The sequence below is a fragment of the Ictalurus furcatus genome, chromosome 8 (genome assembly GCF_023375685.1).
Source record: "Ictalurus furcatus strain D&B chromosome 8, Billie_1.0, whole genome shotgun sequence".
Lineage (NCBI taxonomy): Eukaryota > Metazoa > Chordata > Actinopteri > Siluriformes > Ictaluridae > Ictalurus > Ictalurus furcatus.
The window spans coordinates 31,144,057-31,155,301 of NC_071262.1; the positions used below are offsets into that span (position 1 = coordinate 31,144,057).

At 40.7% G+C, this 11,245-nt stretch overlaps 1 protein-coding gene across 4 annotated transcripts in view; it reads right to left on the minus strand.

Annotated features, from left to right (window-relative positions):
* Positions 1 to 11,245, minus strand: part of rnf130 (ring finger protein 130) — a 52,009-nt gene that overhangs the window by 19,765 nt on the left and 20,999 nt on the right. For 2 of the 4 annotated variants that reach the window (XM_053632029.1, XM_053632028.1), the window contains exons 4-5: positions 10,862 to 11,112; positions 7,408 to 7,479 (exon numbers count right to left, since the gene is read on the minus strand). In XM_053632029.1, coding sequence (XP_053488004.1) covers positions 7,408 to 7,479; positions 10,862 to 11,112 — 323 coding nt within the window. Of the gene's footprint in view, positions 1 to 7,368; positions 7,480 to 10,861; positions 11,113 to 11,245 lie in introns of all 4 variants that reach the window. The other 2 variants (XM_053632027.1, XM_053632026.1) reach the window with 1 other exon arrangement.

The window sequence follows — 11,245 nt, forward strand, 5'->3', positions numbered from 1 at the left end:
ACTACTGATACTGTTATACTGTTACTACTGATACTGTTATACTGTTACTACTGACACTGTTATACTGTTACTACTGACACTGTTATACTGTTACTACTGATACTGTTATACTGTTACTGTTACTACTGACACTGTTATACTGTTACTACTGATACTGTTATACTGTTACTGTTACTACTGACACTGTTATACTGTTACTACTGACACTGTTATACTGTTACTACTGATACTGTTATACTGTTACTGTTACTACTGACACTGTTATACTGTTACTACTGACACTGTTATACTGTTACTACTGACACTGTTATACTGTTACTACTGATACTGTTATACTGTTACTGTTACTACTGACACTGTTATACTGTTACTACTGACACTGTTATACTGTTACTGTTACTACTGACACTGTTATACTGTTACTACTGACACTGTTATACTGTTACTACTGATACTGTTATACTGTTACTACTGATACTGTTATACTGTTACTGTTACTACTGACACTGTTATACTGTTACTACTGATACTGTTATACTGTTACTACTGACACTGTTATACTGTTACTACTGACACTGTTATACTGTTACTACTGATACTGTTATACTGTTACTGTTACTACTGACACTGTTATACTGTTACTACTGATACTGTTATACTGTTACTACTGACACTGTTATACTGTTACTACTGACACTGTTATACTGTTACTACTGATACTGTTATACTGTTACTACTGATACTGTTATACTGTTACTACTGATACTGTTATACTGTTACTACTGACACTGTTATACTGTTACTGTTACTACTGACACTGTTATACTGTTACTACTGATACTGTTATACTGTTACTGTTACTACTGACACTGTTATACTGTTACTACTGATACTGTTATACTGTTACTACTGATACTGTTATACTGTTACTACTGACACTGTTATACTGTTACTACTGATACTGTTATACTGTTACTGTTACTACTGACACTGTTATACTGTTACTACTGATACTGTTATACTGTTACTACTGATACTGTTATACTGTTACTGTTACTACTGACACTGTTATACTGTTACTACTGATACTGTTATACTGTTACTACTGAAACTGTTATACTGTTACTACTGACACTGTTATACTGTTACTACTGATACTGTTATACTGTTACTGTTACTACTGACACTGTTATACTGTTACTACTGATACTGTTATACTGTTACTACTGACACTGTTATACTGTTACTACTGACACTGTTATACTGTTACTACTGATACTGTTATACTGTTACTACTGACACTGTTATACTGTTACTACTGACACTGTTATACTGTTACTACTGATACTGTTATACTGTTACTACTGATACTGTTATACTGTTACTACTGATACTGTTATATTGTTACTACTGACACTGTTATACTGTTACTACTGATACTGTTATACTGTTACTGTTACTACTGACACTGTTATACTGTTACTACTGATACTGTTATACTGTTACTACTGACACTGTTATACTGTTACTACTGATACTGTTATACTGTTACTACTGATACTGTTATACTGTTATACTGTTACTACTGACACTGTTATACTGTTACTGTTACTACTGACACTGTTATACTGTTACTGTTACTACTGACACTGTTATACTGTTACTGTTACTACTGACACTGTTATACTGTTACTACTGACACTGTTATACTGTTACTACTGATACTGTTATACTGTTACTGTTACTACTGATACTGTTATACTGTTACTACTGACACTGTTATACTGTTACTACTGACACTGTTATACTGTTACTACTGATACTGTTATACTGTTACTACTGATACTGTTACTGTTACTACTGATACTGTTATACTGTTACTATTGATACTGTTATACTGTTACTACTGATACTGTTACTACTGATACTGTTACTGTTACTACTGATACTGTTATACTGTTACTACTGACACTGTTATACTGATATTGTTATACTGTTACTACTGACACTGTTATACTGATACTGTTATATTGTTACTACTGACACTGTTACTACTGACACTGTTATACTGTTACTACTGACACTGTTATACTGTTACTACTGATACTGTTATACTGTTACTACTGACACTGTTACTACTGACACTGTTATACTGTTACTACTGACACTGTTATACTGGTACTACTGACACTGTTATACTGATACTGTTATACTGTTACTACTGACACTGTTATACTGTTACTACTGATACTGTTATACTGTTACTACTGACACTGTTATACTGTTACTACTGATACTGTTATACTGTTACTACTGACACTGTTATACTGATACTGTTATACTGTTACTACTGACACTGTTACTACTGACACTTTTATACTGTTACTACTGACACTGTTATACTGTTACTACTGATACTGTTATACTGTTACTACTGACACTGTTACTACTGACACTGTTATACTGTTACTACTGACACTGTTATACTGTTACTACTGATACTGTTATACTGTTACCACTGATACTGTTATACTGTTACTGTTACTACTGACACTGTTATACTGTTACTACTGATACTGTTATACTGTTACTACTGACACTGTTATACTGTTACTACTGATACTGTTATACTGTTACTACTGATACTGTTATACTGTTACTACTGATACTGTTATACTGTTACTACTGACACTGTTATACTGTTACTGTTACTACTGACACTGTTATACTGTTACTACTGATACTGTTATACTGTTACTGTTACTACTGACACTGTTATACTGTTACTACTGATACTGTTATACTGTTACTACTGATACTGTTATACTGTTACTGTTACTACTGACACTGTTATACTGTTACTACTGACACTGTTATACTGTTACTACTGACACTGTTATACTGTTACTACTGATACTGTTATACTGTTACTACTCATACTGTTATACTGTTACTGTTACTACTGACACTGTTATACTGTTACTACTGACACTGTTATACTGTTACTACTGACACTGTTATACTGTTACTACTGATACTGTTATAGTGTTACTACTCATACTGTTATACTGTTACTGTTACTACTCATACTGTTATACTGTTACTACTGACACTGTTATACTGTTACTGTTACTACTGACACTGTTATACTGTTACTACTGACACTGTTATACTGTTACTACTGATACTGTTATACTGTTACTACTGACACTGTTACACTGTGACTACTGATATACTGTTACTACTGATATACTGTTACTACTGACTGTTATACTGTTACTACTGACACTGTTACACTGTGACTACTGATATACTGTTATACTGTTACTACTGATATACTGTTACACTGTTACTACTGACTGTTATACTGTTACTACTGACACTGTTACACTGTTACTACTGATATACTGTTACACTGTTACTACTGACTGTTATACTGTTACTACTGACACTGTTACACTGTGACTACTGATATACTGTTATACTGTTACTACTGATATACTGTTACACTGTTACTACTGATATACTGTTACACTGTTACTACTGACACTGTTGCATTGTTACTACTGATATACTGTTATACTGTTACTACTGACACTTGTTATATTGTTACTACTGACACTGTTATACTGTTACTACCCTAGACCTGCATGTCAGCCATTTTCCTCATTTTTCTGTTGTATTTTTTTCATTCTTTTTCCAGGAAGGTCCTCTTTTCAGGATGCTATTTGCGTCACTCGGTCATGTCCTGTGTTTTCTCTCTGATCAAGGTGACTGTGTGTGGAGACGTGTTGGGTTTCTAATGGTGTTTCTCACTCAGCATTTCACCATCGACCGTGTGTGTGTGTGTGTGTGTGTGTGTGTGTGTGTGTGTGTGTGTGTGTGTGTGTGTGCATGTCTGTATATAGACCATTTATTGAGAATTCACTGCATAAAGAATGTAGTGCACAGAAATGTGTGTGTTTACAGACAGCAGGTTTCTGGTTATGTCACTCTGAAACACTGAACTGTAACACAATGACATTAAATCTACAACACCTGTAGGAATATTAATTAATGGGTGTGCCTTGAATAACATATTGAATTGTGGGCGTGTCTGTGAATCCATATATAGAAATGAGCAGCTGTAAATGAGTGTTCCTCACTATATACAGGAATTAATTAATAATAAAACCATTTTTACATTTTATCACCAAATTGCTAGTAGGTACAGCTGATTGCCATGGTTACACCGTTAGCAAATCTTGTTGTACTTGAACAATGTCAATAAAGGTATAAAGGTACCGGTTAGCATGGGAGAGAGACGCTTCTCGCAACCTGGCATTTATTTATTTATTTCCCAAAAATATTTGAAGTGATAATTGATAGAAAATCTAGAGAGCTTTTAATTTGAGGTATTTCACCTCTAATTTGTTTCTCTGTTTTCAACTGTATTTATATTAGTTTATATTACTCAAATATTAATTTGAGACTAAATAATAAATATAATAAAATGCATTAAGAGAGTAAACAAAATGAAAAGAAAAGCTAACAGTAACATTACACATTAAACGTTTGGTTTAGTCACATGAGGTCTTTACTGTCTACGTCATAACCTTATAGCCAGCTGTAAATCTCTCTCTCTCTCTCTCTCTCTCTCTCTCTCTCAGTTTTTTTCTTTCCCAGATGGAGGGATTTGGTTTCTCTCTGTCCTCCTCCAAGGCTGCTGATGTTTTATTCATGGCTGTAGAGGAATGACCTTGACCAGAATCTGATCATCTCTCTCTCTCTCTCTCTCTCTCTCGCTTTCCACTCATCCTCTCTTCATCTCTCTCCTGAGCACTTGAGTCGAAACTAAACCTGCCTCCATAAGCACTACTTCACAGGAGTTCTTTCCTATATACCCACACTTTTAAGCTATTCTAACCATTTACAATAGGACTTTCACTTTAATTTTAATGTTTAAATTTCTATTCTGCTCTAGAGTTATAGGGGTAAGGTTCTTTTATGCTTTGTATCTTGTTGAACTTGTTCCAAACTCTCTACACAAAGTATGATTTTTTTTTTTTCAGAACAAATCTAATTTTATTGGCCATTTCATGAACAATAAAACAACCAAAGGCAAAAAAACACAAGTAGAACCCAATGCCAGTGGTTTATTCGTACAAAAGAAATACCCCTTAAATATACTTCAAACAGGCTCTGAATAAAAACTATTGAACATGTTTATATATCATTATATTGAAGACCAAACCTAATCAGTTCATCTGCTGAAAAAGTTTTACCCTCAGCAAAATGATTTAGAGCTTTAAAAACATTATGGAAAAAAAATTATCACTCATACTATTTCAATATATATAGAGTGACAAGAAAAAATTATGTGAACCTTTTGGAATTTCATGGTTTTCTGAATAAATTTGTCATAAAATGTGATCTGATCTTCATCTAAGTCAAGGGTACTGACAAATATAATGTGTCTAAAATAATAACACAAAATAAATTCTGATCTCTCATGTCTTTATTGAGAACAACCAAAAAAAAACCTCATAGTGCTTGTGGAAAAAGTATGTGAACCCTTGAGTTAATGACCTCAAAAAAGCTAATTGGAGTCAGGTTTCAGCACACCTGGAGTCTCGTTAAGAAAATGAGTTTGGAGGTGTGGACTACGGCTACTTTGACTGATAAAAACCCCTCAAACGTTTGGAGTCTGCTCTGCACAAGAAGCACACGCTTATGTGAGCCATGCCTCACCAAAAGAGCTTTCAGAGGATCTGCGATCAAGAAATGTTGATTTACATAAAGCTGGCAAGGGTTACAAAGTGATTTCAAAGACTTTAGAAATTCACCAGTCTACACTTAGGCAAACATTCTACAAATGGAGACACTTTGGGACTGTTGCTACTCTACCAAGAAGTGGGCGCCCAGTCAAAATGACACCAAGAGCACAACGAAGACTCATCAATGAGGTAAAGAAACAACCCTGAATGACAGCCGAAGATTTGAAGGCATCGTTGGAACTGGCGAACATCTCTGTTCATGAGTCTACAATACGTAAAACACTGAACAAGCAGGGTATCTATGGCAAGACACCACGAAGGAAGCCACTGCTTACTGAAAAGAACGCTGCTGCACGCCTGAAGTTTGCAAAAGAGCACATTGACACTCAAAATGTTTTGTGGACTGATGAAACTAAGATTGAACTATTTGGAAAAACCACACAGCACTACATCTGGCGTAGAAAGGGCACGGCATATCATCATGAAAACATCATCCCAACCGTAAAGTATGGTGGAGGAAACGTCATGATTTGGGCCTGCTCTGCTGCATCAGGGCCTGGACAGCTTGCAATCATTGAGCTGAAGATGAATTCCCGAGTATATCAGACAATTCTTCAGGATAATGTGAGAATGTCTGTACGTCAGCTGAAACTGTGTAGAAGTTGGGTGATGCGACAGGACAACGACCCAAAACACCGGAGCAAGTCCACAACAGAATGGCTTCAGAAAAACAAAATCCACCTTTTGGAGGGGCGGAGTCAGAGCCCAGACCTCAACCCAATAGAGATGCTATGGAATGACTTAAAGAGAGCCATATACATGAGACATCCAAAGAATATGACCGAGCTAAAGCAGTTCTGCAGGAAGAATGGGCTAAAATTCCTCCTGAACGATGTGCAGGTCTGATCCACAGCTACAGGAAGCGCCTGGTTGAGGTTATTGCTGCCGGGGGGTCAACCGGTTATTAATTCTAAGGGTTCACTTACTTTTTCCACTGCCATTTTGAATTTTGAATGAGTGTGTTCAATAAAGATATGAGAGATCAGAATTTATTTTGTGTTATTATTTTAGGCACATTATATTTGTCAATACCCCTGACTTAGATGAAGATCAGATCACATTTTATGCCAAATTTATTCAGAAAACCATGAAATTCCAAAAGGTTCACATACTTTTTCTTGCCACTGTATATATATTTACCAAAATGATCGCAATTTTTATTAATGAGAGAATAACATCATACTTTTTATCTGTTTATAGTTACATTTAACTCTTTTTTCTTTCTCTCTTGAAGTTAATAAAACAAACAAACAAACAAATAAATAAAATCGCAGTTAGTCATGTTAGTGAGAAACAGTAAAGAAGTGTAAACTCTGTGATGAAGATGTTGAAAACTTAAAGTTACAGCTTTACCTCTGACTGTTACACAGCGCTGACACTGGAGACTCCTTCCATACACGCTACATAAACACTTCATTTCCGATAAACTTCACCACATCAACTATTACTTTTTAATGTTTATGATTAGCAGAGCGTCCGCCGTACGAGTCGCTATGAATGAGCCGTTACTATAGAAACCATAACGTATTATAACAAGCGCGTTAATATACACCTGTGTAAATGGTGATGATGTCAGTAAACAGGTCCTCACCTTGTCGCCTCTCTTCACCGTCCGAGTCGTCAATTTACTGATCGCTTTCTTCGCAGCGTCTCCGAGCCGTCGCTACGTACATCAAATCAAAACAAGAAAGAGAGAGAGCACATCAATAGCATACATTACAATAAATAAGAGAATTAAATAATTAAGAAGAAAATATAAATACTATATCATTAAACTCTCGCTTATAAAACACACTTCCTAAACTCGAACAAACACGTCATTTGTAGTTACTCTGTTTTAATATATTTATTTAAAAAAATTACTATACAAAATTTATTTAAAAGTTAATAAAGATTACATTACGTGTAAATGTCATGTGTTTATTCAGAAACGTTTTCAAAGAGTTATTTCCCCAAAAAAGGGAAGCTGTGTTTAGATATTTAATAATAGGTTGCTACATGGGTGGCAGTGAAGGTCAGGGGTCTCGACGGACCAGACTCGGGCGGCAGAGGCTGGCTCTGGGGACATGGAACATCGCCTCTCTGTGGGGGAAGGAACTAGAACTTGTGCGGGAGGTGGAGCGCTACCAGTTAGATCTAGTGGGGCTTACCTCAACGCACAGTCTCGGTTCTGGAACCGTACTCCTGGATAGGGGATGGACTCTATTCTACTCTGGAGTTGACCAGGGTGTGAGATGCTGGGTGGGTGTGGGGATACTCACAAGTCCCCGGTTGAGTGCCATTACGTTGGAGTTTATACCGGTGGACGAGAGGGTTGCCTCCTTACGCCTACGGGTTGTGGTGGGGAAAACTCTGACTGTTGTCTGTGCATATGCACCAAACACCAGTTCACAGTACTCGGCCTTCTTGGAGACCCTGCACGGAGTCCTGTATGGGGCACCAGTAGGGGACTCCATAGTTCTGCTGGGAGACTTCAACGCGCACGTGGGCAATGATGGAGATACCTGGAGAGGCGTGATTGGGAGGAACGGCCTCCCTGATCTAAACCCGAGCGGGCGTTTGTTGTTGGACTTCTGTGCTAGTCATGGATTGTCTATAACGAATACCTCGTTTGAACATAAGAAGGCTCATAAGTGTACATGGTACCAGAGCACCCTAGGCCGAAGGTCGATGATCGATTTTGTAATCGTATCATCTGATCTGAGGCCGCATGTTCTGGACACTCGGGTGAAGAGAGGGGCAGAACTGTCAACTGATCACCATCTGGTGGTGAGTTGGGTCAAGGGGTGGGGGAAGATCCTGGACAGACCTGGAAAGTCCAAACGGGTAGTGCGGGTGAACTGGGAACGTCTGGAGGAGGCCCCTGTCCACAAGATCTTGAACTCACACCTCCGGCGGAGTTTCTCTGGCACCCCTGTGGAGGTTGGGGGTATTGAAACTGAGTGGGCAATGTTCAAAGCCTCCATTGCTGAAGCTGCGCTGGAGAGCTGTGGTCTCAAGGTCTTAGGTACCTCAAGGGGCAGTAATCCTCGAACATCGTGGTGGACACTGGTGGTCAGGGAAGCCGTCTGACTGAAGAAGGAGGCCTTCCAGGATGTGTTATCCCGGAGGACTCCGGAGGCAGTTGCAAGGTACCGACAGACCCGAAGGGCTGCAGCCTCTGCCGTGAAAGAGGCAAAGCAACGGGTGTGGGAGAAGTTCAGAGAGGACATGGAGAAGGACTTTCGGTCGGCACAAAGGTGTTTCTGGAAAACCATCTGCCACCTCAGGAGGGGGAAATGGGGAACCATCCAAGCTGTGTACAGTAAGGATGGGGAGCTGTTGACCTCAACTGAGGAAGTAATTGCACAGTGGAAGGAACACTTTGAGGAACTCCTGAATCCGACTAACACGCCCTCTATGGTAGAGGCAGAGGTGGAGGATGATGTGGGATCATCGTCAATTTCCCTGGTGGAGCTCACTGAGGTAGTCAAACAACTACACAGTGGCAAAGCCCCGGGGATTGATGAGATCCGTCCAGAAATACTGAAAACTCTGGGTGTGGAGGGGATGTCTCAGATGATACGCCTCTTTAACATTGCGTGGAAGTCGGGGACAGTGCCCAAGGAGTGGCAGACCGGGGTGGTGGTTCCCCTGTTCAAAAAGGGGGACCAGAGAGTGTGCACCAACTATAGGGGTATCACACTTCTCAGCCTCCCTGGTAAAGTCTACTCCAGGGTGCTGGAACGGAGGGTTCGGCCAATAGTCGAACCTCGGATTGAAGAGGAACAATGCGGATTCCGTCCTGGTCGTGGAACAACGGACCAGCTCTTTACTCTCCCAAGGATCATGGAGGGGGCCTGGGAGTATGCCCATCCGGTCTACATGTGTTTTGTGGATTTGGAGAAGGCATATCACCGGGTCCCCAGGGGTTTACTGTGGGAGGTGATGAGGGAGTATGGGGTGAGGGGTTCCCTTCTTAGGGCTATCCAATTGCTGTACTCCCAAAGCGAGAGCTGTGTCCGGATGCTCGGCAAAAAGTCGGACTCGTTCCAGGTGGGGGTTGGTCTCCGCCAGGGCTGCGCTTTGTCACCAATCCTGTTTGTGATATTCATGGACAGGATATCGAGGTGTAGTCATGGTGGGGAGGGGTTGCGGTTTGGTGACCTGATGATCTCATCGCTGCTTTTTGCAGATGATGTGGTCCTGATGGCATCATCGGTCCGTGACCTCCAGCACTCACTGGATCGGTTCGCAGCTGAGTGTGAAGTGGCTGGGATGAGGATTAGCACCTCTAAATCTGAGGCCATGGTTCTCAGAAGGAAACCGATGGAGTGCCTACTCTGGGTGGGGAATGAGTACTTAACCCAAGTGAAGGAGTTCAAGTACCTCGGGGTCTTGTTCACGAGTGAGGGGACATGCGAGCAGGAGATTGGCCGGAGAATCAGAGCAGCGGGAGCAGTATTGCAATCGCTTTACCGCACCATTGTGATGAAAAGAGAGCTGAGCCAGAAGGCAAAGCTCTCGATCTACCGGGCAATCTTCGTTCCTACCCACACCTATGGTCATGAAGGCTGGGTAGTGACCGAAAGAACTAGATCGCGGGTACAAGCGGCCGAAATGGGTTTTCTCAGGAAGGTGGCTGGCCTCTTCCTTAGAGATAGGGTGAGAAGCTCGGTTATCCGAGAGGAACTCAGAGTACAGCCGCTGCTCCTTTGCATTGAAAGGAGCCAGCTGAGGTGGTTCGGGCACCTGGTAAGGATGCCCCCTGGGCGCCTCCCTAGGGAGGTGTTCCAGGCATGTCCAGCTGGGAGGAGACCTCGGGGAAGACCCAGGACCAGGTGGAGAGATTATATCTCCACACTGTGGCTCAGGAAAGGGAAGTTTGGGGTCCCCTGCTTGAGCTGCTGCCCCCGCGACCCAATAACGGATAAGCGGTTGAGGATGGATGGATGGATGGATGGATAATGTGGGGTTTTCTTTACCTTCAAATATACAAATGAATACAAATACAAACTCTCTGACAGCCACAACCCTGTGTGTGAGTGTGTGTGTGTGTGTATTACCTGACTTCGATCTCGAGCATTAGTGTCTCTGATCTTCTGAATGAAGTAGAAGATGAGCCAGGCGGAGGAGATGATCATCAGGACGATGAAGGAGACGGAGACGAACACCAGTGAGCCACGGTTCAGGTTCTTCACCGAACCTCGAGAACCGACAGACACCGAAACCCACACTGTCTCGTTCTTCTCCAAGAAAGACAGCAGGTCCTTCCCCAACGACTCAGTAATCATCACTGCCACCGTGTCCCCGGTGCCTACACACACACACACACACACACACACACACACACCTTCATAAGATCTGGGTGTCTTCATAATTAATTATGTAAATCGCTGTACACTTCACAGATGTGGGCGTGTCTACATGGGAGAAAGTGGGTATTCCAT